Below are 18,798 nucleotides of genomic sequence, written 5' to 3'. Positions count from 1 at the left end.
AAAAAAAATTAACATTTAAGATTTATTAGCTCTATTAATCCATTTTCACACTAAACAAATGTTTTTTTTTTAGAGATTATAAACATAAATTTTCACTCAGTCGTCATTGTAATTTAAACTCTTTGATATTATTTTAGGAAATATAAGAATTCCGCTTCACTTATAATTTTCGGCTTTCTATTTAAAAATTCAGATTTCATTCATTTAATTGGAATTATATGTATATAATATATATTGACATTTAAAACACTTCAGATATTGTCAGTATTATCTAATCAAGAGGAAATTATGTTATTTTTATTTTTTAAAAATTAAAAAAAAACACTTCTTTGAACTATAAGAATTTTATTAATATAAATATATAAATTAATTAATATCATCCATTTTTTCTACATTACACCTCAATAATAAAAAAATATTTTTTAAAAATTATTTTTCAATAAAAATATTATATATATATGTAAATTATTTTTTACAAATAAATTGGGCTTCATTTTAATACATTTTAAATATATTTTAAATCAAATTTTTAAAGGAAAAACCCATAATAACCCTCACTTATTTTTCCCTTCACCTACATATCCTTTCGCTTGTTTATTTCTTACCTGAGTAGTTCAATCCCTTTTTCTCTTGCATCTTTCCACAATACATAAACTTTAAATTACAACATAAAATTTATTTCAACTTTAATTTAATAACATAATTAAACTTATTAATTAATCCAACTATTATAAAATGAAAAGATCAATTTCATCGAAGAAGAAAATTAAGATGTAGAAAAATAAAAGAGAGACTAAGCAGAAGTTATTAATAAACGGATTAATTAATAAATTTTTAAAATTTTATGATTGTTTTAATATATTTTTTCATATTATATAAATAAAAATAATAATACTTTTATTAATTATTATTATTATTGTTGGTAGTGAAACCATTAAGTTATTAGAAAATGATTTAAATAGAATTTTTTTTTATGAAATGAAGTAATAAAGTTGATTTAGTAATATCTAATAGAGCTATAGATAAAATAATTCAAATATTTTTTAAATTTATATTTATGTTTCAATTTTTTTTATTTACAATTAAATTAAAATTTTGACATTAGTCACAATTTCACCCATGAGTTTAAATAAATTTTGGCCAAAACTTAATTTAGCCCTCTTTCATTCCACTTAATTTTTTTTTAATTTCTTAATTAACTTTATTTTGCATCTAAGTTGAAGCTAAACGATGATCAGAAGAAGGATAGTAACCTTTTTTTTTTATTCTTTTTTTTTTTAATTTATTTTAAATTTAAAAAATAAATGAAATATTTATTATATGAGATTTTGGAGCTCGTAAAATCTCATATAAAATTCAAAACAGTTAAATGGGTTCATGCTGCTTTAAAATCTTGAGATTAAACCTAAATTAAGAATCGAAGATAGAGAGTGGAACATATGTCATCTCTTATTTATTTAAATATATTTATTATTAAGTTAAATTGTGAGTGCGATTTAATTATTTTTTAATGACATCGTGATTTAATAATTTTTATAAAAAAATTTAAAATAAAAATGAGTGAAGTTATATAATATTATTTATTTATTTTTTTAAAATTAATTAGTTAAATTACTAAATATTAAAAGCTTCAAAAGATTGTGTAGAAAAGTTAATTAAAAAAAAAAAGTAAAAGTAAAAGTAAAAACAAATTGTTCAGTTACTATAACGATTTTCCCGGGCTTTTTTTTCCCGTTTCAGAAGGCAAAACTGAAGGTGGTGTGAAGCATTAGATGAGGAGGAGCTTCTTCTATCGAGATCCGCCTTCTTTGCTAACCATTTTATCTACTTTATCTTCCAGCAATCACTTCTTCCCTCTTCACACCAAATTTAATTTCCTAAATCCGGCAACCTTCGTTTTACCACTTTCCGATCGCCGGCGCGCACTGTCGCTCTGGCGAACTTCTCTCCTGGTATTCTACTTCGAGGTAATGATCCATGGTTTAGTGCTTCTCTTTTTAATTGCGTAGGAAATTGTTGAGTGCTGGTTCTTAGAGGCGTTTTTGGTTCGGTCTATACACTATCTACTGTTACACAGAGCAAAGAAGTTTCCTTGAGGTTTTTGGAATTCAAATAAGAACGAATAAATGATAAATTTTCTATTGTTTCTATCATTTTAGCTATACAGTTCGTTATTATTTCTGAAAGTGAATATTGAAGAAAGATTTTCCAAGAGCAATATCACTAAGATTTGAAGGTTATATAGAAAGTCGATGAATCTAGGAATTGCTTCCTGTTTCTGATAGTAACAACGGATTCTTGCATAAATTGTGATCAAGGTTCGAGGATTGAAATTTTAATTTGAAATTTGCATTCTGTTAGTGCTTTTCTTTGAAAAGAATCTATAAAATGCGTGTTTCCTGCCTCCCAGAAGTCATTTAACTTTAGATTTTGGAGGCGCATGATCTACAACTTTTTTTTTATAAGATGCTTTTATTATCTTTCTTTCTTATTGTGTAATATAAACTTGCTGAAATTTAAGTGTTCTGCCTGTAAGTTTTGTTTCGTAAGTTTTATCATATTGTTGCTATATGGCCAACGGAAAAATCTTATTTAGCTGATTATGAAAAACACTCTTATCTAGTAACTCTATTCGTTTTCTTTGATATGCACAAATTTTTGCCAATTCAAATAATTAATGCAGTAATTTTTAATTGTCTTTGAAGTTTATGAAGATTTTTATAGAACTGGAGCAAGTGGATAAAAAATTCAAGGGTCTACTACGTCTACTGATTTAAGAAAATATGCGATGCGTGACGGAGGATTCCACTGGCCAGAGTTGCTGACTTTGTAAATTAGTTTATACAAATTGATGGTATACTAATTTGTCTCTCTGAACCAGTGATTGGTTTACGGAGTACAATTTCTGGGTAATGGAGTTCGGTGATAGTTTTGTATCAAATGAGCACCAAGGGTCTACACAATCTGCTTCAGAGAACGCAGATCCATTTTCGGTTTCTCCATTGCAGATCTCAGTGAATACGAAGTCTCCAAAATCACCAGGACCAAATTCACCAAGGCCCCCAACCTCGCCCAGGTCCCCAAAGGCACATAGCAAATTTGGCACAAACAAAGGTAGCCCAAGCAAGGGGAGCCCACTCATGTATGATAGACATTCGCATTCTCTGATAGACGGGCGCCCTAAAAATGGCAAGTGTTCTGCATATTAAATATAGTGTCTAGATTTCTGAGTTTTACTTTATTACGTATAGGTTTATGAAATATGCACTAGAGACTTTTTATTAAACAACACAAAAAGTTAGTGACCTTGCAGTTACCATGCTGGAAACCCGTAGATAGAGCAGCTGCCTGAGCATGTTAAATTCCATCTTATCATTGTAGACTTCCCATATATATGGTTGATTGAAAGGAAGATATGATAAGCAAAATTGTTGACTGAGAGAAACATACACATTTTACCCTTTATTAATTGTATATGCTTTTTATTGGAACCTACACCCTTTACAGATTAAATACTCAAAGTTGTTAGTGAACGAGTGATTTCTAGAGTGATTTCTAGCTTTATATTATCACATTTATCTTTTTCTTTCAGGTGGTAAAGATACAGAATGCAATTATTCTCTTGATCCCAGTGACCCAAAGGATGATAGCAGTGAGGTAATTAAAGAATCCCACCTTTTGTTACACACTCACACACACATTATTATTTCATGAAATACCTTTTCAGCATCAGAAAAAGGTGCAAGAGCATTAGAAGGGCTAAGTTCATATCTTATTGGTTGTAGGAATGTGGAACTGGGAGAAAACTGACAGTAGATTTTGAGGAGTACAAGAAGAAGACAACAGTAATAGTGGAGGAGTATTTTGCAAATGATGACATTGTCTCAACTGCCAATGAATTAAGTGAAATTGGAATGCCCGGTTACAACTATTATTTTGTAAAGAAACTTGTCTCTATGGCTATGGACAGACATGATAAAGAGAAGGAAATGGCTGCTGTTCTTTTATCTGCTCTATATGCTGACATCATTGATCCTTCACAAGTTTACAAAGGATTTAGTAAATTGGTAGAGGCTTCAGATGACTTAATTGTAGATATCCCTGACACAGTTGATGTTCTTGCTCTGTTCATTGCTAGAGCTGTGGTTGATGACATACTCCCACCTGCATTTTTGAAAAAACAAATGAATTCTTTACCAGCTGAATCAAAGGGGGTTGATGTATTAAAAAGAGCTGAAAAGGGCTATCTAGCAGCGCCTCTTCATGCTGAAATTATTGAGCGCCGATGGGGAGGTAGCAAGAATAAAACAGTTGAGGATGTGAAGGCTAATATAAACAATTTGCTAGTAGAGTATATACTGAGTGGTGATAAGAAAGAAGCATTCAGATGCATCAAGGATTTAAATGTTCCCTTCTTTCATCATGAAATAATTAAACGAGCAGTTACAATGGCAATGGAAAGGCCGCAAGCTGAAGGCCGGCTACTGGATTTGCTGAAGGATGCTGCTGAAGAAGGGTTGCTTAACACAAGCCAGATAACGAAAGGGTTTAACCGAATGATAGATGCAGTGGATGACTTGTCCCTTGACATCCCAAATGCAAGAGGCATATTGCAGTCTTTAATTTCCAAGGCTTCTTCAGAGGGTTGGTTGAGTGCTTCATCTTTGAAGTCACTCTCATTTGCACCGGTGAAACAACCTTTAGAAGATTCTGCTGCTACGATTTTCAAGAAAAAGGCTCAATGTATTATTCAAGAATATTTTTTGTCTGGTGATATTTCAGAGGTCAGTAGGTGTCTCGAATCAGACAACGGTAATAGTTCCGCTGAGTTGAATGCTATCTTTGTTAAAAGATTAATAACTCTAGCAATGGATAGAAAAAATAGAGAAAAGGAAATGGCTTCTGTTTTGCTGTCATCTTTGTGCTTTCCAGCAGATGATGTCTCGAATGGATTTGTTATGTTGATAGAATCTGCAGATGACACAGCTTTGGATATTCCAGAAGTTGTAGAGGATCTTGCAATGTTTTTAGCCAGAGCAGTTGTGGATGAAGTGTTGGCCCCACAACACATGGAGGAAATTGAAAGCCAATTCTTGGGTCTAGAGTCAATTGGAAGCAAGGTCCTTCGAATGGCGCAGTCATCGCTAAAGGCTCGACTTGCTGGGGAGCGAATCCTAAGGTGTTGGGGTGGAGGAGGTAGCAGTAGACCTGGATGGGCAGTTGAGGATGTCAAGGATAAAATTGGAAAGTTGCTGGAGGAGTATGAATCTGGAGGAGATATCAGGGAAGCTTGCCGCTGCATAAAGGAACTAGGCATGCCATTTTTCCACCATGAGGTCATCAAAAAAGCATTAGTGAGGATGTTTGAGAAAAAGGATGAAAGAATATGGCGACTACTTAAAGAGGGTTTCTGTTCAGGGCTCCTAACTCCGTACCAAATGATGAAAGGCTTCAGTAGGGTAGCAGAATCTCTCGATGACTTGGCTCTGGATGTGCCTGATGCTAAGAAACAATTTGCACATTGTGTTGAGAGAGCTAAAGTTGCAGGGTGGTTGGATTCCTCATTTTGTTTCGACAAATCAGGAAATGCTATAGCTAATGGCACTTGTCCATGAGAATGGGTAAAGTTTTATAACCTTTATTCTTTTGTTTTTCACCATCGAATTACCTCAAACATCTTGATAGAAAGTTTAAATACTTACTGCTAGGGAGTCTCCTCGTGATCACAAGTTCATAACTTAAATTTCAACCCATTATACCAGGAAAATTATTATATACGACCATAGTATATTAGATATCGATTATGATATGATCATATGATGTCCACCATGGTCAGTAATTATAATAAAACTATTATACATATAACCATTATAGGTATAATTTCTTCAAGAAGTACAGGCAGTCGGAATTTAATGAGAATCAATTTAAATATAGAATATATAAAATTATTGACCTTTTAATCAATACATTTTATCCTTTCGTTTGAAATAAAAATTTTATAGAAATTCAATTCAATTATATTCTTTTCTTATAAAATTATTTATTGGAATAAAAGAATTTAAAATTTTTTAACTTGAAATTTTTTTATTATGTATGAAAATAAAATTATGAATAATTTTACCAGAATTCATTTAATTTTTTTTCTTGTAATTATATATGAAAATAAAATTATGAATAATTTTACCAGAATTCATTTAATTTTTTTTCTTGTAAAATAATTCATGCCAAACAACGGGTATATGAAATGGCAGGTTATGCTGTTGTTCTCCTCATATTTTTCTGCAACTCCCTGATCATGTCAGACCAGTGAATAGTACCAGATAGGTTGCATTTGGTTTCTCATATTCTATCTTCAATTGCAGGATTCAGGGATAGTTTAATATGCTTCCCCTTTTATTTAAAGCGTGCTCGGTTGGAGGAATTTTTTGTGCCAAAGAAGAAGATAATTTGACCATTTTATAGCACTGACGAGTTTTAGATACGTAGCTGTATTTTTTTCATGGGGTGATAATATTAATGTATTTGAAAAAATTACGGACAATATATAGTGGAAGCTGTAGTTTGCATCTTAATCTTATTGAATTGAGCTTTACATCATTTGTGAATTTGATTGAGTTGGCATCATTTCTCTATAATGGCTTTAACTAAAATACGCTGTTGATAATTTAAAGCATGTTAGGGAAAAACAGCAGTCCCATAGCCTCAACGAATAACAAAACAAACAGAAGGGAACCTGATACGAAAAATTATAGAATACAACAAATATGTGTAAATGGTTCTACTAAATTCAGTTTTGTATATGCGTTCAAAACAGTTTTTCTTTTTTTTTTTTTTTTTTTTTTAAATTATAACTACTTTTTTACTTAAGTGTCATGTAATAATTGAGTTGCCATACTGTGTATTTATCCTTATATAGAATAACTGGGATATACTATAATTTCTCCCCTAAAACCTACAGTGTGAATGGTGTTAAGGAAATTAGAATGTGGCATCTATATGGATTAACCTAATTACGTGCCATAAAAAAAATGTCTTTATTAAGGAATGTATTCTTTGGTGATATGTATAGAGGGTTATAATCTTTCAAAATAACTTCATAAAATTATATATATGGGTATTAATGCCGAATTTGTAACTCACAAAAAAGATAACCAAAAACAAAATCATGCAACCAATCCCAAATGCCACAAATGGTAATAAGTGTAAGTGGGGAAAAAGTTTTGCTTTTTGATTTTTGGAAATATAGTTAAAATGTAAAATGGGTGTTAAATATATATAATTATATTAAATACTAATTATATGAAAACGATAGTATTAAAATATTATAGATAAACATAAATTAAAATATTTGTATTCACCGGTTTGTAGTTCATGATTTTTTGCAGGATAATAGATGATATTTATGATTCAAGGCATGATCCAGTGCACCCAACGAGTAGCAAAATCCAATTTAAGTATAGCCAATCGAAGAAAATTATAAGCCTTACTGATTTCAAGTTTAAGAGCCACCTTTTATTTCTTCCCTCTCATGCAGTGGATGATTTTAAAAGCAATCATCACATTGTCCATCGGAGTTTTATAAGGCTTCGATCCTATTAGTGCGCTTCCTATTGGAGGCTTGAGTATGAAAAAACTTGGTATTACTATCTCCCTCTTAAAGCCAGAAGGTTTTTGAACGCTTCTTCCAAAAAGTTTTCTCCTCAGTCAAAGTACGATTTAGGTCATGTTTCAACCCTATCTCAACATAAGCAGAGACATCATTATTCTTGCCTGTGATGGTTGTCAACTCTTGCTGGGGCTTCCTTATCACTTTTTTTTTGAATTCCCATGGAAAGATTTACTCTAAACCTGTAGTCTCTGGATACAAGACTTAAGCCTGAGAAGAAGATTATCCTCCTGAAAATCCTACCAAACTTCACTGATAACATCTACCAATGGTTCCCGAACCAGAAATGTTTAACCTTTATACTCCATCCAAGACAGCTGGTCTTTAAGCGAATAGGAGAGTGATCTGAAACTGAATCAACAAGATTAGATAAACGACAATGGCGAATAAATCCAACCAAGCCTGATTAACAAGGGCCCTGACAAGCCTTTCACGAACCCAATTATTAGATCCCCTTCCTCTTTCCCGTGTGAAAACATAGCCAGATAATGGAAGGTCTTGCTACTGACATTTCTCAATGGTTTCTCAAAACCCATGAAGGAGGTAATCACAGTGAATAGAGCCACTTGCTTTATCGTTCACACTAAGCATGTCGTTAAAATCTCATATGCAAACCCACGGTATTGAGAGTCTTTGTGCTAATTGGGTTAGGATACTCCAAGATTTTCTTCTTTTATGCCTTTTACAGGGAACCCATAAAAGCCAGTTATACGTTAGAGGCCCATATCAGAATAAAATGAGGAGAATAACCAATAATTAAAATAGAGTAAGAATTATTTCATAACACAACAAGCCCTCCACTACAACCCAAACGATCAACAGAGAAGCAACAATCATAACCAAAACCAACTTTTATTTTATTAATTTTATTTTTATGAATCAAGAGTCTCACAGTGGAAAATTACCTTAGATTTGTTAGCAATAATAAAATCTTTTAGGACACGAACTGCTCGGGGATTATCAAAACCCCGATAGTTCCAGCTTAAACAAATCATGGCTCCAGCGGGTCTGATTGCCGAGACTCACCGATAAAGAAGACTCAGGTATAACCACAATATCACTAGCAGGAAGCATATCACCTGAACTGGACTGTCCTGCATTCTGTGAGGAAGACTCGAAAACTGTTTTTGGTCTTTTGTTACAATCTTCTAAATAAACCACATCCTCCTATCCAGCATCTTTGTTCTCATTCTCACCACTGTCCTTAGCTTCCATGTGCACTTCATTGAACTCATGTAAACTTTTGCTAATTCTCACATTTGCCACAACACTTTGAGAAACCACAGCTCCAAACTCGTCTCTAAGCCAAGGATTGCCCATGGCTGAAGATTGTCACACTGTATATGCATATTTTTAATCATATAACAATAAGCATTATAATTAATGTAATTATTATTTATAATATTTTTATATTTATTTATTTTAATAATTATTCATCAATATGTACAATTTAAAATAAAAAATTAATTATTTAATTTTATATTATGTAAAAACTAATTTATTAATTTTTTTATTTTAAAAAATATATTAAAATATTTTTACTATTTAAAAAATTTATTCATTGATTTCTTTATTAATTTTAACTATTAATTATTATAAAAAATTTAAAATACCCACTAATTAATAATATTTTTACAAATTTAAGAAATGCTTGTTGAGAGCTCTTTTCTATAAGTTTCTTTGTCTTTTATTCTTTTGTCCTTTTCCCATTAAAGTTTCTCATTCTCTTGTCTCTTTGTGCTTTTGTCTATTTGTTATTTTTCCTTTAGTTATTTTTACGTGGTTTTTCTTTTAGTCTTTTATGTATGGTAACCTCAAATGAAAACATACGTGAAGTAGTTGAAGATATGACAGAAAAGGTGGCAGAAGTGAGTATTGAAGAAGAAGAAGAAGATGATGTTCTGGATATGGACCTTCTTAATATTGAGGTGACCCAGAAAACATATGACTTGCAGTATGCTTTTGTGGGTAGATTCTTGACAGAAAGATTCATTCGGGTTAATGAAATGAGTCAAGTCTTGGGTGCAAACTGGAGACCTGGAATGGGGGGTACAATTAAGGAGATCTCACCTCAGAGATTCCTATTCCAATTCGGCCATGAAGCTGATATAAGGAGAATCATGGAAGGAGGCCCTTGGGCTTATGATAACCACCCTTTTCTCTTTGAGAGGGTTAAGCAGGGGGATGATCTGGAGAAGATTGAACTCAATGCGATTACTTTGTGGACTCAAATTCATGATCTACCAACAGGTTTTATGTCAGAATCTGTGGCAAAGTGTATTGGGGAAAGAGTGGGTAAATTAATTGAGGGGGATCCTAATAACTTCTCGGGTCCTAAGAGAGTATATGCGGGTTCGGGTCAAAATGGATGTTCATAAAGCTCTGAAAAAGCAGTTATGTTTAAAAAGGGGTAAGGGTGGTGACGGTGCATGGGTTACAATTCGGTACGAGAGGCTTCCTACGTTCTGCTTCCAATGTGGGATATTGGGTCACGGTGAAAATTTCTGTCAGCTGAACTACAACAACCCGGATGGCATCAGTGTTCGTAACTTTGGGCCTGAGCTCCGGGCACAGCCGAGGAAGTATCGCTGACTTCCTTTGAACCTTCGGATGGAAAGAATGTTAACATGCCATAATCTAAGGAGGTTGTGGGGAGTGAGAATCCTACAGTCCAGTCTGCAATTAGTGGGATCATAGGTTCATAAGTTGCCTCAATTGGAATTGTCATGGAGTGGCTTCTCCGTCGGCAATTCCTATTCTTATGGATTTAATCCGGGACAAAAAGCCAATGTTTGTTTTTTTAATTGAAACGATTTGTGATGTTGCAAAGTGTGATGAAATAAAAACTCGCATCGGTTACGATCATATTGTTTCGGTGGGTAGAGTGGGGGTTTAGCATTATTTTAGAAGGGGAATGTCGTAGTTGAAGTGCGAAGTATTTTAGACCATCATATTGATGTTGAGGTCTAGGTGGGTCGAGAAGATCCTTATAGGATGACGGTTTGCTATGGGTATGCTAGTAGAGGCTCTAGGCACCTTTCTTGGGCTCTCATGAGCCAACTGGTCCATGAATCTAACTTGCCTTGGATAGTAGTGGGGGACTTTAATAAGTTACTCAGTCCAGATGAAATAAGAGGTCGTCTGCCTCATTCTTTGTATCTGTGTAACAAGTTTAATGATGCTCTTGATGACTACCGATTGCAAGATTTTGGTTTTGTTGGTCACTGAATTACGTGGGAGAAATGGCGTGGCTTACACAACTGGGTTGAGGAGTGTCTTAATAGAGCAGTTACATCAGAGTCTTTGTTAGAGAGATTCAACCAATCTCGCGTGGTACATATTCATATCTCCTTCTCTGATCACTTACCTATCTTGCTTGAACTTAAGCATTTCGTTAAAGTCTATAGGAGGAGGTTTAAATATGAAAATTTCTGGAGTAGGGAAGAGGAATGTGGTAGGATTGTGAAAGAAAGTTGAGGCAGATCTGGAGGTTTACTGATCCAGGGATAGATTGGAGCAATGTGGAGGAGATTTAGATAACTGGGGAAAGCACTTTCTAGAAAGCTTCAAGGGCAGATTCAAATTCAAAAGCAGCGCATTGATAAAGTGAAGGGTTGGTGTGGAGTTGACCAGGTTAATGAATTAAATGATGCTGAAAGCCAACTTCAGAAACTTTACAAGCAGGAGGAGGAGTTCTGGAGACAGCGAGCAAAGATCTTTTGGCTTAAAGAAGGTGACCTCAATACAAAAGCCTTCCATGTTGCTGTAAAAGGCCATGCTCGTCAAAACAAGATCACTTCTCTGAGAGATGATAATGGCGAATGGAAAGAGAGTGGAAAAGGATCAGAGGAGCATATCTGTAGGTATTTCACCACCGACTTATTCACTCATGAAGTTACTGATTATAGTGAAGTTACTGTTGCAGTTGAGAAGAAAGTTTCTGATGAAGATAATAGACTGCTAATGGAGGAATTCACGACTGATGATGTACAACAAGCTATTGATTCTATACACCAGGATAAATCCCCGGGTCCGGATGGTTTTAATTCGGATTTTTTTCAAAAGTTTTGGAGCACAGTGGGAGAAGATGTTTCTAAAGCTTGTTTGGAGTGGATTGAGAAGGGAGTGATTCCAGCTGGGGTTAATGACACAAATTTAGTCCTTATTCCAAAAAAGGATAATCCAGAGTCCATTCGTGATATGTGACCTATAGCCCTCTGTAACGTCATTTATAAAATTGTCTTCAAGATGTTCGCTAATAGATTGAAGTTAGTTCTTCCTCACTTTATTGCAGAAACGCAGAGTGCCTTCGTGCCAGGAAGACTAATAACAGACAACATAGTTCTTGCAAATGAGGTGGTGCATTTTATGAAGGGACAGAGAAGGGGTTTGGTTGGTTATGCTGCGCTAAAGATAGACACGGCTAAGGCTTACGATAAAATTGAGTGGGACTATCTAACTACAACTACAGGCATGAGGTCAATTGGACTCTATGAGGGGTGGGTAGCAAAAATGCAGATGTGTTTTGCTACTGCTTAGTACTTTATTCCATTTGGAGAGGATATAGTTGGTCCTATTCTGCCTGGGAGAGGTCTAAGGTAGGGAGATCCAATCTCTCCCTACCTATTTATTATTGGAGCTAAAGGGTTTTTTGCATTGATATGTAAATATGAGTACATGAGTGTCAGTTGGCAAGGTCAGTTCCCACGATCTCACACTTACTTATTTTTTGCAGACGACTCTTATGTATTTTTTCAGGCTAAAAAGGAGGAATGTTTGGTTATTAAGCGATTGTTAGAAGTGTATCATGGAGCTTCCGTTAAGCGGTTAATTTTTCTAAATCATCAATCCGATTTAGTAAAAATGTATCGCAAAATGACAAGTTTATTATTTGTGATGAGTTGGGTATAGTGGAAGAGAATGATATGGCCAAATATCTGGGATGCCGATGCTTGTGAGGAGGAAAAAATGTGAAGTTTTTGCTTATTTGAAGGATCGGATAAAGGCCGGAATTAGAGGTGGAAGGGTCGTAGCCTTTCAAAGGTAGGGAAAGAAATTTTGCTCAAAAGGATAGCTCAGTGTTAACCACTTATGCTATGAGCTTGTACTTGCTTCCATAGCAAATTTGTACTGAGTTGCACATAATTATGAACGATTTCTGGTGGGGTAAAATAAAATGGAAGACAAGGGTGGTATTGATTTTAGGGACTTGCATGACTTTAATCTTACTTTATTAGCTAAACAAGGATGGAGATTAATGACAAATGATTCATGTTTGATGACTCGAGTTATTAAAGCAATTTATTTTAAAAGGAGAAACTTTCTTAACTCAAATACGGGAGGGAGTCCAAGTATGATATGGAGGCGTTTTCAGCAATCAAAGGTGGTGTTGTTGAAAGGCTGTCAAGTCCGTGTGAGTGACGGGAAAGAAATTAATGTCTAGAATTCCCCTTGGCTGTCGTGTCCCATTGACGGTAAAATCAACACTGATATAAGAGCTGAGTACCCAGATTTATGTGTAGCAGATCTTCTCCGTGGTGACTCCAAAGCTTGGGATGAAGATAAGGTGAGAGCTATTTTTAATGACAGAGATATTTCTTTGATCTTATGTATCCCTTTGAGTATGCGTAGTGTGTGTGATGGTTGGACTTGGCTAGATGAGAAGAGTGGTTTGTATACTGTTAAAAATGGTTATAGAATCTTGAGATCAAATAGCCAGTTACCAGTAGTGCAGGGGGATTCTGATTTATGGCACAACATTTGGAAGATCAGAGTAATGCCGAAGATGCTTAATTTTTTATGGAGAGCAACCACTGATTGCATTCTCACGAAATTCAAATTCAAGCAGAGGCATATAGTGGAGGAAGATACTTGTCTTTTCTGCAATCAAGCTAGTGAATCGACTTTACATGTATTGTGTTATTGTGATTTTGCTAGAAATATGTGGCATTATTCGAGTTTGGGGTGGAAAGCTGATAATGACGAGAATGTTAAAGATTGGCTTGCCCTTTTTATGAAACATGTAGTTCAAGAGAGATGGGGATTGATTGCTGCAGTTTGTTGGAGTGTTTGAAAGTACCGAAATCAAGTAGCGTGGGAGCAAAAAGATTCTCCAGCTATAGTGGTCACAGGGTATGCAATTACTTCGCATTAGGCATGGCAAAATATTTAGGAGATTAGGCGTGAGGAGGTGGGAGTTAGTGCTGAGCAGATTATTGGAGCAGCCTGGTCAAAACCGAATGATGGGTGGATCAAAGTAAATGTTGATACGTTTGATTCTAATGGTTCCTGTGGAGTTAGTATTCTGTGATGCAAGTGTTAGATTTGTTGGTAGTTTTGTGCGAAAATTTCAGAGGATTATTGATGCAATCACAATAGAAGCCCTTAGCCATTTGTGAAACTCTTAATTGGATTAAAAAAAGAGAAAAGTTTAAAGTGATTATTGAGTTAGATTGTCTTTTTGTGGTTAAATATATCTCTAAAGCCTCGGACCTTCATGTGTGGGGATATAACCCACCACGAGCTTCATGTGTGCTAATTTAGATCAACGAGGTTTGATTTTTTTTTTTCTTAAAAAAATATTATAGAAGTTAAATAATAAAATAGTTAATATTAATGACAATGAGCTAATAATTTTTTAAAAAAATAAATGTTTAATGTATTTTTTAAACTAAAAAAATAAATAATAAATTTTCAATTAAAATTATATGATCTAAAAAAAAGATCCTATAAACTTTAAATCAATTAAAGTGGCAGAGATAAGAGCAAAATGCAGCTCAAGCTATAAACGTGGTGGAGCTTAGGCCGGCCTTCTAAGTTTTACTTGGAAGAATTATTTTTTGCATCATTCGCAAGATAAATACACTCTCGCCTTTTGAATTTGATACGTGCAGTGGAAGCCCGGCTCTCAGTCTGCAGCCAAATGGAGGCGGGCAGCGAAATCAGAGAAATCCAAGAGACGAACCCAAATCCCAAAGAATCTTCACAGAATGCTCCGAATCCGGGCCCGAAACCTAAAACGGTCAGGACAAAGGTGCCGGAGGTCGAGATCCACCTCTACCGACGAGGCAAGGGTCCTATCGACGTGTTCAAGGCGAGTTTGGGAGGGTGGGACCAGGACCAGCTGGAGGTTCGAGATATCCTCGAGAAGTACGGGTTCAAGTCGGTCTATGCATTCAATCCTGCCTCCGGCAGGGCCGCTCCGATCAGGTTCAATCGGAGGAATGGAAGGTCTATGATTGGATATAGAGATGGATCCGTGATTTGCATTGATGGAGAGCCAAAGGTAATTTAGTTCGTCAAATTTTATTGGTGCTCCGATAAATTATTTTCTGGTTGTTTAATTGGTAAATGAGGAAGTGGAATCCATTCAGTTTCTAATTGGTTTGTGGGAAAGTGAAGGAAAAGGAGTTAGATGATGAGATGTATATTGATGTGTAAGGACTCGGTTAGAAGGTAGTTCTTTCTCTGTTCTCTCTTCATTTTTTAAGTTAATTCCTAAGTGCCACTCCAGTAGATGCGTAGTGTGCAAAACCAGAAAAGAACACACAAAGAGCCTAATTAAAGCTCTTCTATAATTAGTAGGAGAAACTAAGATTGATAGTCGACAATTACTAGCCATCACTGTAGACTGCAAACCTCAGTCGGCGATGATGGCCAAATCTTACTGAGCAGGGCAAAGTTTCTTTATTCTTAGTTCCTTCTATGCAATTTCTTCTGTCTTCAATAGTTTTTGATCCTAGATAACATAAATATGGTACAAGTTAAGGTATATTCTTTGATTTATTTCTCCTTTTCCATTCTCCCACTTGTTAATGTGCAACAATGAACTAATGTAGCCACTGAATGCGGTATGGATGAATTTACCCGATCAGTTTGGAAGATCTGTATTTATATATAGGAAGTATTGTGTGTATTTACTGGAGCATCACTCTTTTGAAGTATGCATTAACAGTCACTACATGCAAGCTTGAGTGATATAGTGCCCTAGGTTATTAAGGTTCGGGCCAAATGAACGCTCTGTTCCAAACGCTCGTTTCTCTGATGGTAAACAAGTTAGATCAAATTTTTGTTTCATTCCATTGTCTCAATGTGAGATTTGCATATGACACAAAATAAACAAGAGGCCTTGATAGTTCTTCCTCACATATCTGTTGGATTTATTAATCTGTTTAAGATTGCCAGCTATGATTTTAGCTGCTACAAATCTCCTCTAGGATTCTTCATTTATTACTGTTCTAAGAGTTTCCAAAAGTAAATTTTCATTTATTTTTCTTAAGTAAAAAGCTGTGAATTTTATGTGTTTTTGGAGGAAAAGTCAGCTTTAGAAAGTGTATATTAGAGTTCATGCTTTCTATTAAGATTCTCTCCAAATGGCTACTGCACTATAGTAAGATTGTCTCCGTTTTCAAATTGATTTCTTAGAAGATATGAGCAAAAGGGATGTTTTTAATCAAATGGATGAAGGCTGCACATTGCATGAATTCCATTTCAGTCTTCATTTTGCTTGGATTCTTTGGTTTTCTTTTTCCTTGCATGATTAAACCAGTTTGATACATGCATGCACACACTTTTTAAACTTTTCCTTTCTCAATAGTGAGCATTTAAATTTGCAAAACCTATTCAAATTTGTCTTGCATATAATTGTCATATGTGCCTGATAAAAGTTACTATGATCAAGTAATTCCTAGTGGTTCTTGTTCCTTCAACGCTTTCAAACCCAATCATTTAACCGGTGAAGATAAATGGTTAAGAATTTAAAATTTAACTAGGAAGTAACTGATATATTATTGAATAAATTATAATATATTATTACAGCTAGTAGTTTGATATATTTTAAACTATTATTGTTGTTAATATTATAAATCTAGTTAAATTTTGATAGTAAAATGTTTGTATTCAAAAATCATTTAATTTTTCATTAAAATTTTAAATAATAACATTTTAGAATAAAGGAATACTTAAAATAAAATTTTCATAATAGTAATTTATTTATAATGAATGAATTTTATGTTGCACAATAGGCAAATAAAGTTTATATGTAAAAGAAAATAACATAGAAACAAAAAATTAACAATTCAAGTTAATACACCCGAAAAATAAATGAGAAAAAATTAATATTTAGTTCATATGGTTTAGTGAAATGAACTACTTAATTTCCTTATTTTATGAACACATTAATTAGTTAATGACTTTTCCAATTGTTAGCTATTTAATTTTTGTATTTTCAAACTGTCACTATTTACTCCATTCTTTTAAGCGGTTGGTAATGTGTGAAATGATTAAGATGCCTTTGTTGTCCCTAATTAGTCTCTACAATTTCAAAACATAACTATTTTTACCTGCAATTTCAAAATCACAACTATTCAATTCCTATAATTTTAAAATCATAATTATATAGTCTCTCCTACTCATAGGATGGATTAAATAGTCGATGGGTTGGCAAAATATGGACTAACTAATTTGTTTTTGAAAATAGAAAGACTAAATAGTTAGTTTCACTAAATCACATGGGCTAAATAGTAATTTTCTCAATAAATTACTAACACCATTAATTAGTTAAGTCACAATTTAACAAAAAGTCGAGGAATTGAAGAAACATTCATTTCTCTTTGTAGTTGTTATATATATGTGTATATATATATATATATATATATATATATATATATATTGATTGGAAGGAAATTAAATGAAGTCAAAATTGCATGTCAATGATACTAAGCTTGAACATTCTCTCTATGATCTCGGGATTGAATGCGCTTGTTATGGTAAGCTTCAACTTTATAGCCTGCCTGGTTGACATACCTGGCTGGGTTGCCAAGTTTGAGTTTGTTTTACCTGAAAAAGGGGTTTCATATGTTAACTGGATGGATCACTGCTCTTGTTTCTGATTAAAGGTCTGATCTGCCGGCCTGTCCAATCTTGTTTGGACTACCATGTTCCCGCTGTTTCTGTCTTAAACTCCTTCCCCTTGTGTGTAACTGAACTTTCTATTCTAATAGTAATATTTTATGCTTAACCATCTCGCAAAAGGATTGCATTTGATGTAAGTTATGCTCTTAAAGAAAGAATCCTTTGCATGTGTTGCATATTTGGGTTTTTTCACGTTGTACTTTTTTGCTGACAAATCATTTGAACTTTGAAGTTCTATTTATTTAACACAACATACTTATGCAACTGCAGGACTCCATGATCAAACCTGTGACCAAGATACTGTTTGGGGTAGCAGTGATAACTCTTTTCATAACAATGGCAGTGAAAGATCCTCCTGAATGGATCAAAAAATCAAACTTTTTCGGTGGAAGCTTCTCCCCATGGATCCTTGCTTGTGCAGTTATTGTTTTTACTCGCATGAGGAAGAGAACTAGCGACTTCTTAAAGAAGCAAGGCTGGTAAATCCATTCCTTTTTGTGTGGGTTGGGGAGAGGGTGTGCTTGAAGTGAATTTCAGTATAGAAAAACCATGATAGATGTGAAAACAATATTACTAAGCATCAGTTTCATTATGGTTTGAGGAGATAATTGAAGACTTCATTTATAAATCATAAATAGAGCCAGAAATAATTAGGTTCAAATACTTCCACCATCAATGTCTCTCCAACTGCTACAGAATTTTTTTGTTGAATTCCTTTCTCGGCTGTGTGGTTTGAATTTGATAGTGAAATCTAACTTGCAAAGTTGTTATATTCTATTATTGTTCTATTAAGTTGCATGATATGATATTTTTCATTTTAATCATTAGTCAGTCATAACTCTCATCATGCATTGGGTGGCAAAGGCTCCATTTGTTCAGGGTAAAAAATTATATTTGGAAAATATTTTTCAAGAAAATAATTTATTTTTTAATTTTTAGTTGTATTTAAATAATAAAAAATAATAAATTTATATTAATAAGATCTTTAAAATGTGAAAAATAATATTTTCTATTCATTTTTCATTGATCGATTTTTTTAATGTGTCAAATATAATAAAATATAAAAAATATTTCCTTAAAAAGTATTTTTCACATCAATTATATTGAATATAAGAGAATCAATTATATTGAATAATTTCCATAATCAAGAGTCATACTAATTAGGTTATTTTAATTACAAAGAATGCATGTATAGATTTAACTAATTATTTGGCCCTAGT

General features: G+C 33.8%; 2 protein-coding genes across 2 annotated transcripts; both read left to right on the top strand.

Annotated features, from left to right (window-relative positions):
* The first annotated feature begins 2,726 nt into the window (after positions 1 to 2,726).
* LOC110608847 (MA3 DOMAIN-CONTAINING TRANSLATION REGULATORY FACTOR 2) lies at positions 2,727 to 6,500 on the top strand. Its single transcript, XM_043954490.1, has 4 exons — positions 2,727 to 3,163; positions 3,579 to 3,680; positions 3,803 to 5,621; positions 6,363 to 6,500. The coding sequence occupies exons 1-3, from the start codon at positions 2,913 to 2,915 to the stop codon at positions 5,613 to 5,615; spliced, it is 2,166 nt and encodes a 721-aa protein (XP_043810425.1). The 5' UTR covers positions 2,727 to 2,912; the 3' UTR covers positions 5,616 to 5,621; positions 6,363 to 6,500.
* Positions 6,501 to 14,426: 7,926 nt separating this feature from the next.
* On the top strand, positions 14,427 to 18,376 carry LOC110605285. Its single transcript, XM_021743735.2, has 2 exons — positions 14,427 to 14,951; positions 17,849 to 18,376. Exons 1-2 carry the CDS (start codon positions 14,589 to 14,591, stop codon positions 18,059 to 18,061), a joined length of 576 nt encoding a protein of 191 aa, XP_021599427.1. The 5' UTR covers positions 14,427 to 14,588; the 3' UTR covers positions 18,062 to 18,376.
* The last annotated feature ends 422 nt before the right edge of the window (positions 18,377 to 18,798 follow it).

The sequence above is a fragment of the Manihot esculenta genome, chromosome 2 (genome assembly GCF_001659605.2).
Source record: "Manihot esculenta cultivar AM560-2 chromosome 2, M.esculenta_v8, whole genome shotgun sequence".
Taxonomy (NCBI): Eukaryota; Viridiplantae; Streptophyta; class Magnoliopsida; order Malpighiales; family Euphorbiaceae; genus Manihot; species Manihot esculenta.
The sequence above is the reverse complement of the archived record's forward strand: the minus strand, read 5'-3'. Positions and strand labels throughout refer to the sequence as shown.

What these genes read in the sequence shown, in the direction of transcription:
- LOC110608847 (XM_043954490.1), top strand. Translation starts at nt 2,913, where the DNA reads ATGGAGTTCGGTGATAGTTTTGTATCAAATGAGCACCAAGGGTCTACA. An exon ending in TATGATAGACATTCGCATTC is followed by an intron (nt 3,164 to 3,578) that starts TCTGATAGACGG and finishes TTATCACATTTA; the next exon opens with TCTTTTTCTTTCAGGTGGTA. An exon ending in ATTAAAGAATCCCACCTTTT is followed by an intron (nt 3,681 to 3,802) that starts GTTACACACTCA and finishes TGGAACTGGGAG; the next exon opens with AAAACTGACAGTAGATTTTG.
- LOC110605285 (XM_021743735.2), top strand. Translation starts at nt 14,589, where the DNA reads ATGGAGGCGGGCAGCGAAATCAGAGAAATCCAAGAGACGAACCCAAAT. An exon ending in GCATTGATGGAGAGCCAAAG is followed by an intron (nt 14,952 to 17,848) that starts GTAATTTAGTTC and finishes ATGCAACTGCAG; the next exon opens with GACTCCATGATCAAACCTGT.